Genomic DNA, 22,849 nt, shown 5'->3' on the forward strand with positions numbered 1-22,849 from the left:
GTGAGGCCCGGGGACGCTGCCGAGGCCGCCGGCAGAGGGCGCCCGCGGCTCCCAGGCCGCTGGACGGGCCGCGGGGCGGAGCGACGGGATCTCGCGAGATTGTCGAACAGCAGGCGCCGGTGGGCAGCATGGCTGACTCGCTGCTACTGTTCAAGAGGGGTCCTTCTCGCTCCACGTGGCTGCGGGCCCGTAAGGCCCGGCCGCACCTCATCCTCAGCTACCGGCCCCGCCGCCGGCTCGGGAGGCTGCGCTGGCGCGGCCGAAGGCGGTTTCGGCGGCGACTGCTGCAGGCCCAGGCGGCCGGCGCAGACTGGCGGGAGGGCGGCTGCCTGGTGTCGCGCGCGGCGGCGTCCCGGAGGCCCAAGACCGCGGCCCCCAGCCCCCGCCCGGCCGAGGATCCGGCCCCGAGTTGTTCCACGATCCTCCCCATCCCGCCAGTGCGGTCCGCCGGCTCGGGCCGCGCCGTGTTGCTGCTGCCGCTGGGGCAGGTAGGTCGCGCCCGGGGAGCCGGGAGGGCAGAGCGGGAGGGGTGGGGACGCAGCCACGGGAGCTGCAGGCTGGGAGAGGCCCGTGTCCCCCTGCGGGTTCTTTGGACGCATTCCTCGGGCGGTGGTGCTGGGCAGAGCGTAACAAGGACCCTCCCGAGGGAATTCTAAGTCTTCGCGGCTGGAGGGACTTTAATAGTAATGATAATAATAGGTTGCATTTACTGAGTGCTTAGAAATGTCAGGCTCTAAGTGTTTGGGGCATATGAAACCATTTAGTACTCATGCATGCTCTGCGGAGTCATTACCGCTAGGAATGTTTACAGAAAGAAAGAATATAGCTTACGTAACTTGCCAGAAAGTTATACAGCAGAGGTAGAGCCAGCAGTCAAACCCTGGCAGCCTGATTGCAGGGCCCCTGACGTTCACCTGAACGTTGGTCTGGGAGGTTCCCCGCAATACAGGAGGGAGGTGAAAATCCAAGAATGGGAGAGACTCGGCAGGCGCTGGACCTTTGTAAGAACAGGGAGCCATGAGTACAGCAGAGCTGAGTTCAGGGGGCCCCCCCTGGGTCAGTGTTCACCAGACTCTCTGTCCCTGTAGCTGCCATAGGATATGATCTTAGGTTAAAGATATTAATATTTTAATCTATTAGTTTAAAATACTAGATAGCCACCTACAAGGTATTCTGTTACCTGGAAATCAGCCTCCTTTTGATGTCTGAGTAGCCAGTTAAGATCTTAGAAATTTTCTGTCATTGGTAACAGAATCTGTAACCTTATTTCTTCCTTTCTTTTTTCTTTCCCTCTAGGGCTTTACTTTTAGCGGGATCTGTCGTGTGACCTGCCTCTATGGCCAGGTGCAGGTGTTTGGTTTTACCATCAGCCAAGGCCAACCTGCCCAAAATGTCTTCTCTACCTATACCCACTCTCGCCTGACTATCAATGCAGTTCATTACTCAGTGCATGAGAAAAGCAAGAAAGAGATGAAAAGGGAAGCCCGAAGTTTGCTCAGATCTTATCTGAACCAAGGTAATGAAAAAAACTGCATGATTTACTAAGGATGTATCATAATAAGGTGAATAATTTATTTATTTGTTTTTTGGCTGCGCTGCCCGGCATGTGGGATCTTAGTTCCCTGACCAGGGATTGAACCCGTGCCCCCTGCATTGGAAGCGCAGAGTCTAAACCCCTGGACGGCCGGGGAAATCCCAAGGCGAATAATTTTCAGATGCTTACTATGGCCTAGAACTTGTACTCTTTACTGTATCTATTTAAACTCTCACCAGGGTCTTGAGAGTTAAGCTGTTGTTTTCACAATTTTACAGATGAGAAAAGTTGCCCAAGGCCACACAGCGTTTAGGTAGCAAACCTGGATTGACTTCTCCACTCTGGTGTGTTCCTATCATGCAACGTGGCCTCCTGAAAAAGTCTCTCAAACATAATTCCTAGTTTCAAAAAGTTTGGAATAAAGCAGAGGAGACGGAGGTCCTAAAGGGCATAGAGTTTAATGGCGTGCTATTTCTAAGGTAGTTTATATCTCTCTTTACAGATGACAGATATTGTTTGATGAAGAATTTTTCTCCTCTGTGTTCCATTCTGTTGCTGGAACGTCTGAAAACCTCCACTGTGAACTTCATAATCAGCCATCCAGGTTTATCTTACGTTTTCGTACAAGAGGTAGAACCAGTTTTCATTCAGAGTTTTGCTAATTACTTTCACCAAAACAGTCAGATGACTATGTAGGATGCCCCCTTGGAAGATCAGTCTGTCTGTCACATTGTGCTGTAAGTCATACAGATTGTGACATGTGTGTAAAGTAAAAGTAGTCAGTACAGAAGGGTATATCGTGAAAATTGTCTCTTCTACCCCCCTTAGCTTCATTCCCCAGAGAAAGTCATCGTTTCCTACTATAGGTGGTTAAATGCCTTTTGATATTTCTTCAGTGGTTATCTTTATATTTTTTTAAATGGTTATCTTTATATTTTGATTTACTAACTTGAGACAGTATGAATTTTCTCTAAACTCTGAATGAGAATGAGTAATTTCAATGTGCTTACACTTTCTCCCATCTCTCTCCGGACGCACAGGCTCAGCATCCAGGGCCTACGGGCCCAGCCGCTCTGTGGCATGTGGGATTTTCCTGGACCAGGGCACGAACCTGTGTCCCCTGCATCGGCAGGCAGACTCTCAACCACTGTGCCACCAGGGAAGCCCCATCTCTCTCTTTCTTCATCTCCAAATTTTTTCTGCCCTTATTATTAATTTTCTGAAGTCGGGTCGGTCACTATAATTGTCTCCCACAAGCCAGTAGACTGAGTCAATTCTGTAGGAACATCAGACAGACTGGGTGTGAGGTGTGACCGCTTGGGTGCACGGAGACAGGGTGCTGCAGGAGGAGACTTAAATCTGTAGCTTAAAGATGCCTCTTAGACATTCAGTTGGAGATGTCAAGTGGGAGGTTCAATGTGTGAGTCAAGTTCAGAGAGGAGGTTGGGAATGTAAATTTGGGAGCTTTCAGCAGAAGAGGATTCTGGAGCCCATGAGACAGGATAGAAACGCCAAGGAGTTGATACAGGTAAAAATGAGAAGGTTCAGGGTCTGAGCCCGAGGAGCAACAAAGAGACTGAGCAAAGCAGGCGGGTGTGGTCAGGGAGCTGCTGAAGGATGCGGAGGCCCCGACGCAGCTGACGGTGAGATGAGGCCTGAGAAGGGAACTTGGGTGCAGAATCACCATCTGGACAAGAGTGGTTTCACTGCATTGCTGAGGGGGCCAGCCTGACTGGAATGGGGTCAAGATCTGGGGAAGAGCGGAACTCCAGGGTTTAGTAGTGAGGGATTTTGCTTTGAGAGAGTTTAGCTGTAAAGGGAAGAAAGAAATGAAACCGTGGTGGGAGGAGTGAACATGCACTAGAGAGTTCTGGGTTTTGTTCAGGGGGATGGAAAAAATCCTCTTTGAACACAGCAGGTGGGAAAGATCCACCGGAGGGAGCCCGCTGGTGCTTGAGGGAGAGGATGGCTGGAGCGAGGTCCTCGAGGGAGTCTGTGGAGGGTTGGCCTTAGGAGCAGAGGCAGTTCCTTCCGAGTGGCTGAAGGCAGTGCCTGGGACAGAGCCAGGGGCAAGGGGAAGGTCTCTTCTGATTGCTTCCCCTTATGCTGTGAAATGGTTCAAGGTTATCACCTAGGGAGTAGGAGGGGGTTGGAGGCTGGAAGATATGAAACAAGGGCAGGACAAATGAATGGGCTCTGTGGTCACGTAAACTTAATCTAGTACAGAATCCAGCAGCTTGGTCGGAGCCATAGAGAAGGGAATGGAAATCCCGTGTTACCAAGTGAATGTTTCAGATGCCACGATCAAACTCATTCTTTTTTCATTTATTTTCAGCTTTTTTTTCTTTGGTCTCTGCGACTTACCCAACCAGCACTGTTTGTATTCCTTATGATCCTTCTTGGATAACTTTCCTTTCCACGCTTACGTGTTAATACATTCTGGAATTATACTTTCATGTGAGGCAGATAGTAAACTTTAGCTTATCTCATTTTATAAGATGTTCCTGTTTTTCCCTCAGTGATTGATAGTTGAGCAGAGTGTAGAATTACAGGTTCAAAGAAGTTTTCCTCGAAACCTTGAAGGACTTGCTCCATTGTTTTCTCGAATCCAGAATAGCTGCTAGGAATCCCCACCCCAGGCTGATTCTTGCTCCTTTTAGGATGTCCTTCTTCTCAGGGTTGATGAATTGCATGCGGATGTGATCGTGGGTACGGTCTCTTCCTGGGTCTTCCCTTATTCCATCTGAGACCCACTTGGCTTCTGCCAGGGCCCTGCTCTCATTCCTCCGGTGGCTTTCCTGTGGTTTCCTGCTACTCCTGCTAGAATGCCATCGGACTTCATGTCTCCACCTTCCACATCCTTTCAACTCTCTTTTTTTAAAGATTTATTTATTATTTATTTATTTTTGGCTGCGTCGGGTCTTAGTTGCAGCACGTGGGCGGTTCGTTGCGGTGCACGGGCTTCTATCTAGTTGTGGCGCTGGGTTTTTTTTTTTTCCTCTTGCTCTCTAGTTGTGGCACGCAGGCTCCAGAGTGCATGGGCTCTAGTTTGCGGCACGCGGGCTCTAGTTTGCGGCACGCGGGCTCTAGTTGAGGCGCGTGAGCTCAGTAGTTGTGGCGTGCTGGCTTAGTTGTCCCATAGCATGTGGGCTCTCAGTTCCCTGACCAAGGCTCGAACGCCCATCGCCTGTATTGGAGAGCAGATTCTTTACTACTGGACCACCAGGGGAGTCCCTCCTTTCAACTCTTTGTCTTTTTGCTTGATGTTTTTGGAGCCTGTCTTGACTTTATTCCAAATCACCAACCTGTTCCACAGCTGGTGGTTGAATTTTTCTTGTGGCCATCACTTTTAAATTTCCATGCATTTTCTTTTTCTCTGCAGTCTCCCGCAGAGGTGGTGGCCGCTTGGAAGTGAGCGTAAGCTATGAAAATAGAGACATGGACGGCTTTGGGAGTCAACAAGACTTACCGGAGGGTTGGGTTTGGGGGGTGAGAGAAAGAGAGGGATGAGATTTATCTTTTGTAGCTCACAACTATATGAGGCTTGTTAATTTAGTACCGAAGAAAAAGAAGTGTATTTGTTTTGTTTTCATCTTTTCTTAAAGTTTACATTGTTACTTTCAGATTCCGACTTTCCAGATTAACTCTGAGTATTTCGCCTTGAAATCTGTTGGCATTAGAAGAGAGAGAAAAAAAAACGGCCTTCGTTTAACCGAGAGTGCCTTTTCAGTCATGGAAGAGTTAGTCAGCATTTCTTGTGGTGAGTAATACGTACCCAGGCAGTCTAGCGTTTATCCACCAAAGCCTCAGAGGGTTACTGTTGATGCTTAGCATCCTAAAGAAGATGTGGCTAATTTTAGGGGTCAATGTTTCTTTCACCTCCAGAAGAAGCAGACGGCTGCCCTGTCATTCTGGTTTGTGGCTCTCAGGACATTGGAAAGTCAACATTTATTAGATACCTGATTAACCAGTTGTTAAATAGGTAAGAGTACTTTTGACATATTGCTAGATTTTTGGCAGGAAGTAGGATTTTTGATTTGAGAAACTAGATGGGAATGCATCCTGACTCCTAAGTAGAGATTATATACAACCCTGCAGAGCCCCTCAGCTGAGTGAGGTGGTCTGGTTAGGCCGGGTTTTGGGGTGAAGAGATGGCGCTCTCGGGTGTACCCACCTTGCCTGTCGGTGAGCTCATGGGAGTTGTCACTTGGTCTCTGAAAGTGTATTTGTCCAAATCCAGAGAGTCAGGGTAGGGATAAATTCTGTTGTGTTTAAAAAATAAAACGCTAAGAAAGGCAAAGTTTTATCCAGATAATGAGTGGACACTGTGGCCTTGCCTGCGCCCCATTTTCTCTTTACCGTTCTTCTTTGTTGGTTGTCGTCTTTGGAGCGTTCTACCTACGAGGCGGCATAGGGTGGATTATGCCTGTGCATCGCATAAACTCTTTACAATCTGATTTACCCTTTGGGTGCAGTAAAACTAGTTAAGATTTTTTTTCTTTCTTTTAAATTTTCAGTATATCCTGCATTGACTATTTGGAATGTGATCTGGGACAGACAGAATTTACTCCGCCGGGTTGCATTTCTCTACTTAATGTTACGGAACCAGTTCTAGGTATGTATCATATACTTCTTAAACGTCTTGGTTTTATACAGTGCGAAAGTAATGATACGAAAAGTTCAAAGAGGGCTTCCCTGGTGGCACAGTGGGTAAGAATCTGCCTGCCAATGCAGGGGACACCGGTTCGAGCCCTGGTCCGGGAAGATCCCACATGCTGCGGAGCCTGTGCGCCACAACTACTGAGCCTGCACTCTAGAGCCCACGATCCACAACTACTGAAGCCCGCGCGCTTAGAGCCCGTGCTCCGCAACAAGAGAAGCCACCACAATGAGAAGCCCGTGCACCACAACGAAGAGTATTACCTGCTCGCTGCAACTGGAGAAAGTCCGCACGCAGCAACGAAGACCCAACAGGGCCAAGCAGCCAAGGGTAGATAAATAAAATAAATAAGAAATCAAAAAAAAGAACTGTTGTTTAAAAAATAAATTCAAAGAATACAAAAGTATAAAATATAAAAAAAGAACAATCTCCTCCACTCCCAAACTCATGGTCTTCCCGTAACTATTCCTCTAGCCTCACCAAAAACAAAAACCAAAACCCAATAATACCTTTCTAGGGTTCCATTTTGGTAAATGCAACTCCCATCCATTTTATTTTATGTAAATTGGAAACACTTTTCAGTAATATTAACATCTTATATAACCCTATACAATGATCTAAATCAAGAAATTGACACTGATATAATACTATTAACTAATGTATAGATCTTTTTTCAGAGTTCATCAGTTATCCTACTAATATCCTTTTTATGTTTCAGAATCCAAATCAGAGTCCCACGTTGCCTTTTTTTTTTTTTTTTTTTTTTTGGCTTTGCCTTAAGGCTTTGCAAGATCTCAGTTCTCCAGCCAGGGACTGAACTCGGGCCACGGCAGTGAAAGCCTGGAATCCTAACCACTAGGCCACCAGGGAACTCCCACACTGCTTTTTTTTAATACAAAAATATAAGTAATGTGGTATTTATCATTTTAACTATTCATTTGTACAGTTCAGTGGCATTAAGTACATTCATAGTGTTGTATAACCATCACCACTGTCTACCTCCGAAACCTTTTCACTGTCCCAGACTGAAATGCTGTGCCTATTAAACAATAATCCATTCCCCAGCCCAGTCCCCCACAGCCCCTAGGGACCACTAGCCTCCTTTCGGTCCCTATGAATTTGCCTAATTTAGGCACCTCATATAAGTGGAATCATGAAATATTTGTCCTTCTGTGTCAGGCTTTTTTCACTAAACATAAAGGTTTTAAGGTCTGTTCATATTGTAGCATATGTCAAAAGTAATTCCTTCTTAATGCTGAAAATTATTCCATTACATCACATTTTGTTTATCCTTTTTTTTTTTTTTTTTTTTTTTTTCGGTATGCGGGCCTCTCACTGCTGTGGCCTCTCCCGTTGCGAAGCACAGGCTCCGGACGCGCAGGCCCAGCGGCCATGGCTCACGGGCTTAGCTGCTCCGCGGCATGTGGGATCTTCCCGGACCGGGGCACGAACCCGTGTCCCCTGCATCGGCAGGCGGATTCTCAACCACTGCGCCACCAGGGAAGCCCTTGTTTATCCTTTTGACTGTTGATGGACACTTGGATTGTTTTCATTTTCTGCCTGTTGTGATCTTGAACAAAGTAGTGGCCTGCAGGCTGTGGAGCGCGCGCGGGCTTAGATGCCCCACGGCATGTGGGATCTTAGTTCTCCAACCAGGGATTGAACCCGTGTCCCCTGCATTGGAAGGCAGATTCTTAACCACTCGACCACCAGGGAAGTCCCAATTTTTGTTATTTTAATTATGATCTTTCTTGTGGATGTGAGTGATAATCTCTTTTTGGTCTTGATTTGCATTTCCCTAATGACTAATGGTGTTGAGCATCTTTTCCCGTGCTTATTGGCCATTTGTACATCTGCTTTGGAGAAATGTCTAGTTTAGTCCTTTGCCCATCTTTTAAATTAATTAATTTGTTTATCTTCGGCTGCGTTGGGTCTTCGTTGCTGCACACGGGCTTTCTCTAGTTGCGGCGAGGGGGGGCTGCCTTTTGTTGCAGTGCACGGGCGTCTCATTGCGGTGGCTTCTCTTGTAGCGGAGCACGGGCTCTAGGTGCGCGGGCTCAGTAGTTGTGGCACGTGGGCTCAGTAGTTGTGGCTCGCGGGCTCTAGAGCACAGGCTCAGCAGCTGGGGTGCACGGGCCAAGCTGCTCCACTGCATGTGGGATCCTCCCGGACCAGGGCTCGAACCCGTGTCCCCTGCATGGGCAGGCGGATTCTTAACCACTGTGTCACCACGGAAACTCCCTTTTTAATTTATTTAAGCAGTATTTTACCTCCTTGGTTAGATTTATTCCTAAGGATTTAATTCTTTTAGTTATTGTAAATGGAATTGCTATTCTAATTTCCTTTTCACATTGGTAATTGCCGGTGTGTAGAAACATAACTGACTTTCGTGTTTTGATCTTGTGCCCTGCAACTTTGCTGAATTCCTTTATTACTTCTAGTAGCATTCTTGTGAATTCTTTGGGATTTTCTGTATATAAGATCATGTCATCTGTGAATAGAGATAGTTTTATCTCTTCATTTCCAAGTTGGATGCCTTTTATTTCTTTTTCTTGTCTGATAGCTCTGGCTAGAACCTTTAATACAATGTTGAATAGAAAGTAAACATCGTTTTCTTGTTCCTGATCTTGGAGGTAATGCATCCAGTCTTTTACCATTAAGTAAAATGTTAGCTGTGGCTTTTTCAGTTTACCTTTGTCAGGTTGAAGAAGTTTTCTTCTATTCCTAGTCTGGAATGTTTTTTATCATGGAAGGATGTTGGATTTTGTCAAGTACTTTTTCTGTTTCTGTTCAGATAGTTGTGTGACTTTTGTTAAGTTGATTTTTAAAGGAAGCAGACAGTATCACATTAGGTTGCTAGATATAGTAGCAATTTAACACGCTTTTAGTCAGTAAAAATTTTTAAACACATTTACTTTATTTTAACAGCTTTCTCAAAAATACGTGTTTAGGGTGTGATAGGGAGGGTGGGAGGGAGACGCAAGAGGGAGGAGATATGGGGATATCTGTATATGTATAGCTGATTCACTTTGTTATAAAGCAGAAACTAACACACCATTATAATAAAGCAATTATGCTCCAATAAAGATGTTTTAAAAAAATTGTTTAGGGGAGTCCCCTAGTGGCCTAGTGGTTAGGATTCTGGGCTTTCACTGCCATGGCCTGGGTTCATCCCTGGTCTGGGAACTGAGATCCCGCAAGCCTCACGGCGCAGCCAAAAAAAAACAAATTGTTTAGACTTGGCTCTTTAGCTGGTTTCATTGTTCCTCTTTTACATTTTCTCTATTTCATTTAATTTTTTTTCCTTTTTTATCTCTTAGTATTTCAGTGGGTATTTCTAAAAACAAGGACACTGCTGTGTAATCATAATACAACCACCAAAATCAGGATAGTAACATTGCTACAGTGTGGTTACTCGATTTTGTCCACTGTTCCATTTATCTGTGTAGGCCCAGTGTGTACTTACAAATCTTTAGTCCCTTTTAGTCTGGACCAGTTCCTCCGGCTTTTCTTATCTTTTATGACCTTGACAATTCGACGGGTACGTTTGTAGGCTCCCCCGTGGTTCGATTTAGAAGTGACGCTGTTCTCAGTGTGTCGTATCAACATGCTGTCAGTTTGTCCTGTTGCCAGACGTGTTAGCTTTGATCAAGTGGTTAAGATAGTGTTTGCCAGGGTTTTCCACTCTAACTAGGTGTGCTATTTTTATCTTCTTCTGGGTGTCTTTTCTTCTAGATCCCCTCCGTGGACAGAGTTAGGGAATATGCATATGCTTAAACCCACGTATGTCCTGTATGTACGTATATAATATGTGTGTGTGCACATATATATACACACACATTTCTGTGTCTTTCTGTTTATTAAGAGCCATGAGTGTGCACTGATCATTCTTTTTTTTTTTTTTTTTTGGCCACGCCACGTGGCTTGCGGGATCTTAGTTCCGCGACCAGGGATCGAACCTGGGCCCCCTGCAGTGGAAGCGTGGAGTCCTAACCACTGGACCGCCAGGGGGTTCCCTGCACTGATCATTCCGATTCTGATCTAGCACCCAGGGTTCGTTCTAGTTAGGCTTCCCCCTTCCATATTTATAAGTTCCTTCTCTGATGGTAAGAACCCTGGCTGCCGTTATTCTCAGTATGTTTACATATTTGCTCATTCCCCTGGTATTTGCTTAGTCCCTCGACTACGCAGCCCACCCTCTGTGTTGTGGGCTTCCCCGAATCCCCTGGCCCCGACCTGGAGGGGAGCCTCGCCAGCTCTTTCCCAGGTGGCCTCACCCCAACCACATTGACCGAGGCCCTTGCCCCGCCAACTGTGTTGCGACGTCCTGGCCACCTGTCTGCTGTGGGCGCTGGCCCCAGCCAGAGGGGATGGACAGACTGCTGTTGTGATTAGGGAGTATCAGCTCTGGAGCTGGACCACCTGAGTTCAAGTCCAGCTGATTTCTATTAGCTGTGTGACCTTGGTCAAGTTAATCTCTTTCTCAGTTTCCTTGTCTGTGAAAAGGGAAAGTAATGCTACCTGTCTCACGGGGTGTTTGTGAAAACTAGAGACTGTGTGTTTAGCATACGTAGGACATAGTAAGTACTGTAGTCCAACAGGTGACTGCTGCTGTTATTAATCGTCGTTTCCTTAGGGTGTAAGCCCTGTAAGGATGTTTGTTCAGTTCACAGAAATGTCCTAAGTATCTAGGACAATGCCCAGCATTCAGTAGGTGTTCAGTAAATGTTTGTTGAATGAGTGGCTGTATTAGGACTTAGTTGGGGTTCACTGTGTATGTAATCGTGAGCGTGTCTTCGTATGAAAGACTTCCGAAAGTAGGAGCACAGCTATTCCTAGTGGTAGGACGGGCTCGGATTTCCTGAGGAGCTTTGTCAGTGACGGTGGCTGGACCAAAACCCTCGCCACCTCTTAGGTTCTCCCGGATCGATGACTCTCATCTTTATCTTCTTAGGACCACCTTTCACCCACCAGAGGACACCCCAGAAAATGGTCTATTATGGGAAGCCTTCTTGTAAAAACAACTTTGAAAATTATATTGAGATAATAAAGTATGTGTTCAGCTCCTACAAGAGAGAGTCCCCTCTTATCGTCAACACGATGGGCTGGGTGGCAGGTAAGCCCGCGGAGGCACGTGGGTTGGGCGGCAGGGTTGGGCAGTGGGGATGAGTGCGTGGCTTCCAGACATTAGTGCCGAAGCCCGGTGTTTGGGCGATTCCTTGTCTCAGAAGCAGTCCAGCTTCTTGCAGGAGTGTGTCGCCTCTTTGTGCACCGACTGTGCTCCCGTGGTCTCCTTCCTCACAGACCAGGGTCTCCTGCTTCTCATTGACCTGATCCGACTGCTGTCACCCAGCCACGTCGTTCAGTTCAGCTCCGACCGGGGTAGGTACATGCCAGACCTCAGCCCAAGCTACGTGGACGACATGGACGGCTTGTACACCAAGAGCACGTCCAAAGTCAGAAACAGAGGATTCCACCTGGCAGAATTTGCAGACAATTTGGAATTTGCTGACGAAGAAAAGGAGAATCCAGTTCTGTGTACTGGATACAAACTGATGTCCGTTAAGTCGGAGTTTGTGTCTGGAAAAACTCCAAGAAATAGGTAAGCAAAGCATCATGGCTGGAGAAGTCAGTTTTCTTCAGTCTTACAAGGCCGTCTGTCCTCAATTCCTTCGAAGGAATAGTCCTCTAAAATTTTTCAGATCTCCATCATAGCTGTCTACTTATGAAGGAGAGTCAGTTATTTTCTGAATGGTTAGTTTCCCAGTGGAAACATCCAGAATTGGCCTTCAGGTGTGCTTGCAAGGGTCTTTGACTTGAAGGATTTCCAGGGGGTTTATGGAAGGGCAGGGTCTGCAGATGCCAAGGTTGGAACGTGGGCTGTGTGCATAGGATCTGTGTGATGTCTCTACTGGGAGGTGGGCCTGTAAGGTTAAATCTGTGTTTACCTCGTTGTGATTTACTTTTCAGAGAATCACATAACAAAGTCCTTCGCGAGTTGGCAGTGCTGAGTTACCTTGGCCAGTTGCAGCCCCCAGTGCCAAAGCCACTGTGTCCCTTACATGGTCTGACACCCTATCAGGTGATCTGAACTCTTGGAATTTTCTTTATTTGGGTTACTTAAACACGCCTATGGCTTCCTGTGTGCCAAGAGCACGCCTCCCTCATTTAGTCCTCAGGGCAGCCCTATGGTGTAGGTTTGGTGACTGTCCCCGTTTTACAGATGGGCGCTGGGTGATCCAGCATGAGTGCCACAGCTGGCCGCAGACCCAGGCAGCCCAGCTCCAGAGCTGGGCTCTTCACTGCTGTGCTGGGCCCGACTCTGCTTCCGTCCTGGCGAAGAATGTTCTCCTAATACCAGAAGTGGCGCTGGTATTACACCCTGGCAGCCCATCTCCGCCCTTGCGCTGACTGGCTGTGTGCAGCTTGGGCTCTCACCTGGAAACAGCGGTGCCAGACCTCACAGAACGCTTGTGCAGGTTTCACGAGCGCTCACAGCAGGGCCTGGCGCCCGGAGAACACTCTTAAACCGTTTCAGATACCGTCACAAGTAGATTCGGGCACTAGGGTATATGCATCTTGGATCCCAGCCTCTGAAGAATTCATTTGGGAAGAAACTACCGTAACATTAGGATTCCAAATGATGACAGAATAAAACAGCAACAGGTAGCATTTCTAAGTGCTCACCCTGTGCTGTGCTCTCTTCTAAGCCTGGGTTAACTCCTTTACTCACCCAGGTGCTGTTATTGTCCCCACTTTACAGATGGCAGCGCTGAGGCCAGGGGCACGGAGTCAACTTGCCCAAAGGGCCACAGTCGAAGTTTGGGCCGCGACCGGCGCCCAGGCGGCCGGGCTCCAGAGCCCAGGCTGCTCCGCTCGGCCGTGTGGCCTGTGCAGCGCTGAGCCCCGCTGGGCCGCCCGCTCTGCAGCGCACGTTCCCTGGGCTGGCAGCCTGCTGGGGAGGTGCTGCTACAGACCCCGCTCACAGCGGAGGAGGCCGGGCACAGCCAGGTGGACGCGTGGGCCTGAGGCCGCACAGGCAGGGGCCGTGACCCGGGGGGCAAGGATGCGTTTCCTGAGCCTGATGGAGAGATTGGCTCCAGGCATCCAAGTCACCTCCACTGAAGAACCTAAGGCAGTTGGTTTAATGGAGTTTTGGTTGATTTACTGCAATTTACTCACTTGGTGATGCTCTATAACTGAACGTGAAACCTACCTGCCAGTAATTTAAACTGCCTTTTGTTACAAATTCACATTTGTTTTTTTTAACTTTTTTTTTTTTTTTTTTTTTTTTTTTTTTTTTTTTTTTTTTAGCGGTACGTGGGCCTCTCACTGTTGCGGAGCGCAGGCTCAGCGGCCACGGCTCACGGGCCCAGCCGCTCTGCGGCATGTGGGATCTTCCCGGACCGGGGCTCGAACCCGTGTCCCCTGCATTGGCAGGCGGATTCTTAATGACTGTGCCACCAGGGAAGTTCCCAGAAAAGCATTTTGTTATACATATTATTTAGGCTTCAAAAACAAATGTGGGGCTTCCCTGGTGGCGCAGTGGTCGAGAGTCCGCCTGCCGATGCAGGGGACACGGGTTCGAGCCCCGGTCCGGGAAGATCCCACATGCCGCAGAGCGGCTGGGCCCGTGAGCCGTGGCCGCTGAGCCTGCGCTCCGCAACAAAGAGTAGCCCCCGCTCCTTGCAACTAGAGAAAGCCCATGTGCAGTAACAGAGAGCCAGTGCAGCCAAAAAATAAATTTTTAAAAAGTAAAAGGTTTTCTTCTTTAAAAGTTTGAAATTACCCAGAAAGTTACATGTTAAAGGTAGTTATTTACCTCATGCTCCGGGAATGCAATCATTTTTCTTATTGCAATAGTTAAATCAGGGAGTGAATGGAGGCTTTTTCTCACTGAATGGATTTTTACTTTCTCCCATCAGGAGACCTCTCAATGACAGGTTTCCATAGTCTCCCTCCCTCAACTTCAGCTCACGTAGGATGTCTCCAAACTTGCATCTCATGTGTCTGTGTAGACAGAGTTCCAGGCGTTCAGTTTAGATCTCTGGCAGGTATTGCTGGTGTACAGGAGCTTTGTGTACGTGTCCTAGGTTCTCTGTAGAACAGTGAAGCACTAAACAAACGCTGGTTGGTGTTTCCATTCTGTTTAGATATTTCTTGGTAGGTGGTTTGGCAGATAGATCTTCAGATAGCTGGCAAGTCAGCTTGTAAAAATGAAAAGTAGTCTCTCAAGTAGAATTCATAGAGGGGGATGCACACGTATCTTTCAGGTCCCTTTCAATGCCGTCGCACTCCGGATTATCCACGCTGATGTCGCTCCGACCCACATATTATACGCTGTGAATGCCAGCTGGGTTGGGCTTTGCAAGATCCTGGATGATGTCAGAGGGTATGCAAGTGGGCCCATCCTGCTTGCCCAGACGCCCATCTGTGATTGTTTGGGGTTTGGTGAGTCTGAGAGGGACACCTGTCTGTGAACCTACTGAAACTGACGCGCTTCTTCAACTGTAGATGGCTGGGCTTGACCTTGTCGCTGTCACTTGGCTGGAGTGGCCAGAGAGCTTCTCTGTCTTCTGTATAGCCGGCTTTGCGGGCTGGGGGGCAGGAAGGAAGTGGTTCTTTCTCTGCTTCTACTGCCAGCTCCTCCTAGATGCCTGAGGTACTGCTCACGGCCTCCTTCTCATCTGACATGTTTTCCGTGGGCCCTCCCACCCACTGCTGGGGCTCTAAGTCCATCTTAGGCTGACATCCGTGGGGTCTCTCCAGCACAATGGTGCATCGGAGCTCCAAGCCCACGTGACCACTGCACTTCTCTGCTAGGATGTCTCACTGGCACCTAAGACTTGGGTCCCAAACTGAGTCCCGATACGTCCATCTACCCCTTCCCTGATGTTCTCCCCAAATCTCCTCCTCCTAGCCCGCACCATCCCCAGTTCCCAGGCCATGAACAGTCCTTTGAAGATTTACTCTGGTGTTTGGGTCAGGCCCCTGGGTCCTCCTTGGCACCCCCTTGCTTTCATTCTCCACATCCAACCCACTCGCAGGCCTGGTAGTTTCGTTTTCAGAATGCCACACTCCTCCATCTCATCTCTTCTCACCATGCCCGTCTCATCTCTTGCCCTGGACTAGTGGAAAAGCTGTGTAACTGGACTCCCCACGGTCAGGGGTGATCGGAGCACATACGAGATCACACTGCATCCTGGTGCATCCCTTCGCACAGGTCCAGCGTGGGGACCCAGCCCCGTGGCGCCCGGCAGCCTTGGGCCCCTGCCTCCCTCGTCGAACCTGCCTCACGGGATCGGCCCCCGGCTCACTGAGATCAGTAACTGGCAGTGTATACACTTCTGGAAGGGGGCTGGGCCTGCACACCTCAAGATTAGCAAAACCCTTAGTTAACATGTGTTCTCGATTTATACAGTGCTGAACTTCTCAAAAGCATTTCCACAGAACTCGTATGCTTTCGTACAGACCGTAAAGAAGGGATTGGTGATGGGGAGAGACTGAGTCATCTTTGCGTTCCCCACTGGGGGGGTTCCTCCCTGGCCCAGGTGCACCTTAGTTAAGACAGTGTAGGACTTTGGTTTCTCACAGCTGAACAAGGAGAAGGGTACAAAGAGTCTTCAGATATTCAAAGATGCCACTTTGTATTTTCAAAGCAAAACGCAGTTGAAGTTGAAGCTCTTATTTTAAAAGCCATTCTACAATTCTGAGTGGTGGGGAAGTTCGATATCTTCCAGAAAGGGTGATTTTTGTGTGTTTTGTGTCTTTCAAGGAATTTGTAGAGGGATCGACATGGAGAAGAGGCTTTACCACATCCTTACGCCTGTGCCCCCGGAAGAGCTAAGAAACGTGAACTGTCTGCTGGTTGGAACCATTTCCATTCCACAGTGTGTTCTCAAGAGCCAGGTGAGTACGGCCCCCGGTGGCAGCCCTGGAGCTCGCTGGCCGTGTCCACAGTAGAGAGTGGGGGCCTGAGGTCGGGGCGAGAGTCACGGGAGCAGGTTATTATTTGGGAAGCTTACACTCCGTGGTGGTGTGTCAGCGTGGCCTAAAGGCCCGGGGCCCAGAGTCGCCAGCACGCACGGCCAGGAGCCCCGTGACGGAGCCGTCACTGCAGACGTGCGAGAAAAGAGCAGAGGTGGCGTCCCCGTGATGAGCCCTCCCTGAAGACAGTCTTCGGGGGTCCCCGCGGGAAGGCCACGGACGGTCACGTTGGCCAAGGGCATCCGTGTGGTCCCAAACCAAATGGCAGGACCTGCAGGCAGCTGGGGAGGCACCAGTGTCCCCTCCCACCGGCTCGTTCTGCCGGTTTGAGAGAGAAGTCCCCCCTCATCCTCCTGCTGTTTGATGTGTTTGTGGGGTTGAATTGTAAGTGGGCCCTTCCAGGAGAGGGGAGCCGAGTGTCTTAGGAGTGAGAGGACCTTCCTCAGACTCTCACTTTTAACACTGTCTTCCGTCTTGGCTGGATTTGAAGTATTTTCTCCGTGTTTCCATTTCAGCGTGGGCTCGAAGGGACGATACCTTACGTCACAACAGATTATAATTTTAAACTTCCTGGAGCATCAGAGAAAATTGGAGCAAGAGAAATTGAGGAAACACGTAAAGAGAAAGTACATCCCAAACCTAAATTCTATCGAAAAACAAACTGATCCTGATGTTCTTAATAAGGGGAGGACCTTTTTTACCGAGAGCTTGACTCTGTCTCCAGGCTAGCACCAGCGGACTGATGGGGTTCTGTGGGCACGAACGGAACGGCGCGCTTACGTAGCAAATGGTGCAGTGTTTGCTGCGTAACTTGTGGATATGTTTAGAGTGCATTTAAGTCTGTTCTTAAGTCGACATGACCCAGAGGTTTGCCCTAGTCTTCTGTTTTATTTTCTAAGAGAGTAAAGCAGCAGGGAAAAGTTTGTGCGCCATTGAAACAGAAAGAACATGGTAGATTCCTCGTAAAGTTTTTCCAGGACCTGGTTGCTGGCATCTGGATAAAAATAGAGTAACGGGAGCCACAGAAACGTCCCAAGGGGGAAGGCAGTCTGGCCAGCAGGATGGAGAGCATAACGGAATATGGTGGCGCCCTGTGGTCCTTGCCCAGGGGCGGGGGGGCATTCCCATCCCTGCTCATTGGATGGTCTCCAACCCCTTCCATGCATGTCGGCCAAGGGTTAAGCCTCTGTTTGGTCTGTTAAAGTTAATCAAGGTTTCAGAGATAAAAGTTTGACTCCAGAGCCCTTCTTCTTCCTTTTTAAAATCTGATGCTGAAAAATTTTATGCTGAAAAAATGCTCTCAAATCCAGGAAGCCTATCTTGGGGCCTCTTTAAAACCAGATTTGTCCTAATTGACTTCGTATCTGAGATTAAAAACACACAGTGGGGCTTTCTTGGTGGCGCAGTGGTTGCGAGTCCGCCTGCCGATGCAGGGGACACGGGTTCGTGCCCCGGTCCGGGAAGATCCCACGTGCCGCGGAGCAGCTGGGCCCGTGAGCCGTGGCCACTGAGCCTGCGCGTTCGGAGCCTGTGCTCCGCAACGGGAGAGGCCAGAACAGTGCGAGGCCCGCGTGCCGCAAAAAAAAGCAAAAAAACAAAAAAACCACACACAATGGGCAGAGCTGGACACGGCTGTTTGGAAGAAGGACCAGGGGAGCAGCTCATGCTCTTGGTCTTGGTGGCTGGACCTGAACTCTGTGTCGGTGATGCTGCTGTTCTCCCAGGGGTTTGGGGGCCAACGATGGAACTCCATCTTCTCCCTGGTGGTCAGGATCCTTTAACCTCCCAGGTTGGAAGTGGTTTTGGTAAACAATCAGGACAGCCAGGTCAGGTCACCATTTCTGCGTTTAGACACTGAGGCAGCCTTTCAAACTGGTGGTGTGAATTCCAGCTTCCTAGCAGAATGTGTTGAAGGACAACTGTTAGGATGTGTGGGTTTTAACGTTTACGTTCATTTAAACCGTTGACTGTCATTCATTGTCTTAAGTACTCATGTGGCTTCTCATCTTGTAGAGCCCTTGTCACCATCCAGGATCAGGTGTGATACCCTAGAGACCATTTAATATCTAGCTTTTTTTTTTTTTTTTTTTCTTTGCAGTGGGAACCATTTAATCTGCACACGGACACTCGTATTTACCATGATTCTTTCTACCGGAGGAACAAAGGGGGCCCTGCAGGAAGGGCTTCTTTTTTTTACAAAAATTTTATTTATTATTTTATACAGCAGGTTCTCATTAGTTATCCATTTTATACATTTTGGTGTCTACATGTCCATCCCAATCGCCCGGTTCATCCCACGCCCCCCACCCTAATGTCTAGCTTCTTAGTTGCACCTTATTTATATCTAAATTTAACTCGTACATGGTTTCCTTTCTTGGCCTGGCAAAGACTATTAACAGACAAAATCCACCATCAACTTTTTGCCTCCTTCCCAAGTTCCTGTACCTTTACAATAATACTGTGGGTCTTTAGCAGCAAGTGGTGGCCTGTCATTTGCGTTTTCATTAAATCCAGTCTCGCCTGTAGCCTGTTTCCTGCTGGCCTTTAAGGCTGCGGACTTCAGTCCCCATCGGTAAAGAAAACAAACGTTGCCGCTAGAGGGAGCTGTCAGCCATTGGTCAGCTGGCCATACGGAGGCTGGAGATGGCCGAGGAGCCCGCCTAGGCCTTTGTCAGCATCCAGAGATGCTGGAGACAGGGCGCGGTTGTCAGCTCCAGGTGTGCCAGTCAGACTGGCAACGGAGCACCCACCTGGTGTGTTTGATTCTCAATGGCGGTGGTTTGGGCTTTCTGTCATTTCCACTGTCTGTGATGGCTCCGGATGGGTAGTGAGAGTTCTGCGTTGGAGATACTCGTGACAAAACCTCATTCTTTGCTGTGTGTGATTTTTAAAGCAGTACATGCTTATTTTAAGAAAATTAAAGGAACGTATGACTTAGAACAAGAACCCTTAGTCACTGATTTTGTGGTTCTTGACAGTCAGCTCTTCAGATCTGTTTCCAGGACAGATAGACATGAAAATGAAAAGATTCTCCAATTCTAGGGTTGATTTTATTTTGTGAAGAAAGGTAGTTCTGTTTCCATCTGTCCCCCAATAGGCCTTGGGGGCAGACACCACTGTGTCCTCTGAGACCCCAGATTAGAACTGAGGACTTAGGAAGGGGGAGGCGGGTCGGTGAACTGCCTCTTGAGGCGCCTTGGTGTTTGAAAAATCGAATCCTGGAAGTAGCTGGCCAGAGAGGACCTGGGGGTGGCGGGACCCCGGCTGAAGCGAGGGAGGCGCTTGCCGCCCCTGGGGTCCCTGTGACAGGCGGGTCCTCACCCTCCCGGGCACTCGGGTTTCTGACCAACCGACGGCGAGAGGACCAAGGGACACGTGGGCTGGTGATTCTTAGAGCGTCTGGTAGTTGTTTCCTGTAGATTTGGTTGAGGCCATGTAGTGGTTAAGGCAGCAGGCTTTGATGTTGGAGCTCTGAGTTCACCTTCTGGCTGGGCCACTGGCCAGCAGTGTAGCTTTGAGGGTGTATTTAACCTGAGCCGGCGTCCTCTAAGATGGGAGGATAGCGCTTCCCTCGGGGCCCCTGCGTGAGGAGGGCGAGAGGCGCGTCGACAGCAGGCGAAGCAGTAACTCTCAGCATGTGGCCTGTCTCTAAGGGTTGTAAATCCAGAAGGCAGGACCACGATCGTATCCCTCACGGTCACACTGGGACGAAGCAGAAACTGTCGGCATCGGGAACCGTCTTACCCGGCGGTCCCCGGGCAGGTTTACCTTAACACCGTTCTTCCCGCTGCGGGTCCTGCCCAGGGCTTCCACCAGTCACCCGCGCCTGGGAGTTTCTCATAAACCCCACTAACTGCCCTTAAAATTGTGTGACCAGTTCACCCATGTAGGAGATGATCCTGAAGTCCACCACCACGGAATCACTGTTGATGCTGTGATGCTGTCTCGTCCAGTGTTTTTCTAAAATGCACGTGTGTGTTTGTTTTATAAAACTGGTGTCCAACTGTATGTATGGTTTCTATCTAGCTGTTTTCACTTAATATGTGAACTTCTGTATCATTAAATATTTTTGAGAATGTGAATTTAATTGTGTGATTTTGTTACGTATATAGATAGACCATTTTATTCTCGGAAATTATTTAAATGTTTAGGAGAAATTATGGGGAAAACATCGAAAGGGGGTAGTGAAATCTGGGTGTCAGAGTGGGGAAGACAGGAAACCCCAGCAAGTGCCCGGCACCTTTTCTCTGTTTCAGCATTGAGCGGGGTAAACTCCAGTGGGAGTTCATCTTCGTTTTTCCTTTTGGGCCCATGTATGTAAGTTAAATCGTTTCTGGACTATCTTTGAGAGGATATTAGCAAGGAAAAGAATTTTGCTCCCAGAAGAGTTCAAATAGAAAGAAAGCTAGCCAGCAAGCCGGGGGTCTGTGTCTGTAACCGCCTCTCGGAGAGTGAGAGCTCAGCCCCTCGGCCCTCGCTCCCAGGGTGGGGCCTGGTAGAGGCAACGAGACTTGGCTGACAGGCCAAGCCTGAACAGTGGCTAAAATAAATATGGGGGCCATCTGTGCAGTAGGGGAAGAGCCACGTGAGGTAGGGCCTCCAGAAAGCCTTGGCTGAGTTAAAGTTATTTCCAGGGCTTTGCCAGGAAAAGAATGGGGCAGAGGGTGGGCCGCGGGGTGAGGGAGCAGTCTGAAAGGAGCCGCACTTGGAGTTGAGGGGCAGCAGGTCCAATCTGGAGATCCCGGGAGCTGAGTAAGCAGTCTTGGGAATCGGCAAACAGCCGAGCCAGGCAGACAATGTGTTGGGCTGGGAAGCCAAGGGTTGCCATGGCGACTGGCCCCGATGCTGCTGTGCTGCTCAGCGGACTGTGGCTTGGGTTTTTCTAATGCTTTGGACCTGGGCTCGTCTCCGGGCTGTGAATGTCGGCCGGGCAGGAAGAAGCCACCGAACTTTCAGGCCTTCCTCCTGACCGAGGATTCCAGCCGGGGGCTGCTGCTGGCTGTTGGCATTGCAGAGAAGAGGGTCTTCGTGGCACTGCTTTCTGGGAAAGGAGGGAAGGCACCCTCTGAGGCAGCCAGCGGTGTGAGAAGTGCGTGCCAGGGAGCATATGGGTACTTGGGGATGGAAAATCCAAGGGGAGGAAACCACCAGCAAGGAAACAGTGCAAACCGCGGCCACAGAGTCCATACGTTAAAATATACAGTGCCCAGGGGGCCTGTGTCGGAGAAGAGAATTGGCAGGGCTGAGAGCTCGGTGGTTTTCTGTGCAGGCGATACAGCTGGAGAAATTACGGTTGGGGCTGAGTCTGGGAGAAGCCCTCCAGTGTTGGGACTGCAGCTGGGCAGAGAGGGACAGGGACTTGAGCACGTGGCTCAAGGGCCAGGCAAGGTGCCACCACCCCAGAGGTCAAAGGTGAATTCAGTCCTGACAAAATACGGGTCTCCACCTCGCGACTGGCCCAACCTTCGTCCAGGAAGCGGTGAGTGTGTTTTCTTCCTCTTCGGTCCAGAAAGGAGGGTGCACGACAGAGTGAAAAGAGGAGATTTTGTGGGTCTTGGAGGGGCTGCTTGCTGAATTTGCCTGGGCCCTTTAAGAACCCCTCCTGCAGGCTGGCCACATTTTCTCCTTCACAGTGGTGATTTAATGAATTTGAGAGCACGGAAGGCAGGGGTCGCCCAGTGAGCGTTAGCCATCATCTCTGATCTAGGCGCAGATAGTGTCCTGTCTTCTGAGAAGGCAGAGGAAGGAGGCTTTCGGTTTCAGCCTTCTAAGCCCTGCAAGAAGAAAGAGCAGGTCCCAAGTGAAGAGCTATTCCGCCGGCAGCTGCTGCGGAGGGGCCAGTGGCGGGGTCGGGGTAGCGGGGGAAGCTGCTGCCCAGCTTCCTCTCCTGGGAGGTGGAAGGTCGGGGGGGAAAGGGGCCCCCAGACCTTGAAACCTTCAGTTTTGTGCATTAAAGTTGTGTCCCCGTTGCCAGGATGGTCAGGGATAGGTTCCCAACCGTGCCTTTGCACCTCTCTCAAAAAGGGCCGTGAGATTCCTCCTAAACCGTCAATATTTGTAAGTTCGCTTTTGATTCGTGCCATGACGCGTTTTGGCAGAGGGGGTCAGGAATGGCGTTCATGGAATCAAACAGCCTGCCAGCGCCCCAGAATCAGAGCCCTGGCCTGGAAAACACCCCATTCCCGGCCAAAGAGGAGCGGCCTGAGGGTGTGTGAGCCACTGACCCCTCTGCGCTCCCGTAAGAGCCCTCATTCCGGACCTTCATCTGTCTCCCCCTCCTCCCCAACCCCACGGTCGGCCCAAGACAGATTTAGGAAAAGCAGACGGTGAGTCACACAGAACTAGCACCCACCCAGGCCTCACTGCAGGATTGTCTCCGCCCCAGGAAGGGTCTGCGCCGCTGATGTAGCCCTCCTCCGGCCCACGCCCCCAAGTGAAGCTTAACTACCACGCTGGGGTCTCCGCCTTGAGTGGCCAGAGAGTCAGACGAACGTGTGCCACGCACCTTAGCGGACCTGTCGCCCTAATACACGAACCCCAGTGAACGATGTCCAGTTAACTCAAGGTCCATCACGGCTCACTCACCCGGGGGAGATTGTCTCCAGGCTTGGGTGAAATATGGGCTCTAGGCCTTTGGGGGCGGGGTCCCCCAAATCACGGCTGCCACA

At 49.5% G+C, this 22,849-nt stretch overlaps 1 protein-coding gene across 1 annotated transcript; it reads left to right on the forward strand.

The window, feature by feature from the left end:
• The first annotated feature begins 85 nt into the window (after window positions 1–85).
• On the forward strand, window positions 86–17,422 carry NOL9 (nucleolar protein 9). Its single transcript, XM_059039346.2, has 12 exons — window positions 86–488; window positions 1,297–1,516; window positions 2,037–2,164; window positions 5,159–5,294; window positions 5,420–5,516; window positions 6,052–6,149; window positions 11,149–11,310; window positions 11,499–11,796; window positions 12,165–12,276; window positions 14,468–14,645; window positions 15,970–16,103; window positions 16,697–17,422. The coding sequence occupies exons 1-12, from the start codon at window positions 129–131 to the stop codon at window positions 16,844–16,846; spliced, it is 2,073 nt and encodes a 690-aa protein (XP_058895329.1). The 5' UTR covers window positions 86–128; the 3' UTR covers window positions 16,847–17,422.
• The last annotated feature ends 5,427 nt before the right edge of the window (window positions 17,423–22,849 follow it).

The sequence above is a fragment of the Kogia breviceps genome, chromosome 1 (genome assembly GCF_026419965.1).
Source record: "Kogia breviceps isolate mKogBre1 chromosome 1, mKogBre1 haplotype 1, whole genome shotgun sequence".
Classification (NCBI taxonomy): Eukaryota; Metazoa; Chordata; class Mammalia; order Artiodactyla; family Physeteridae; genus Kogia; species Kogia breviceps.

Excerpts from the sequence above, each read along its gene's own strand:
- NOL9 (XM_059039346.2), top strand. The coding sequence starts at position 129 with ATGGCTGACTCGCTGCTACTGTTCAAGAGGGGTCCTTCTCGCTCCACG. Across the intron at positions 2,165-5,158 it reads CTTACGTTTTCGTACAAGAG|ATTCCGACTTTCCAGATTAA; the intron begins GTAGAACCAGTT and ends TGTTACTTTCAG. Across the intron at positions 5,295-5,419 it reads GTTAGTCAGCATTTCTTGTG|AAGAAGCAGACGGCTGCCCT; the intron begins GTGAGTAATACG and ends TTTCACCTCCAG.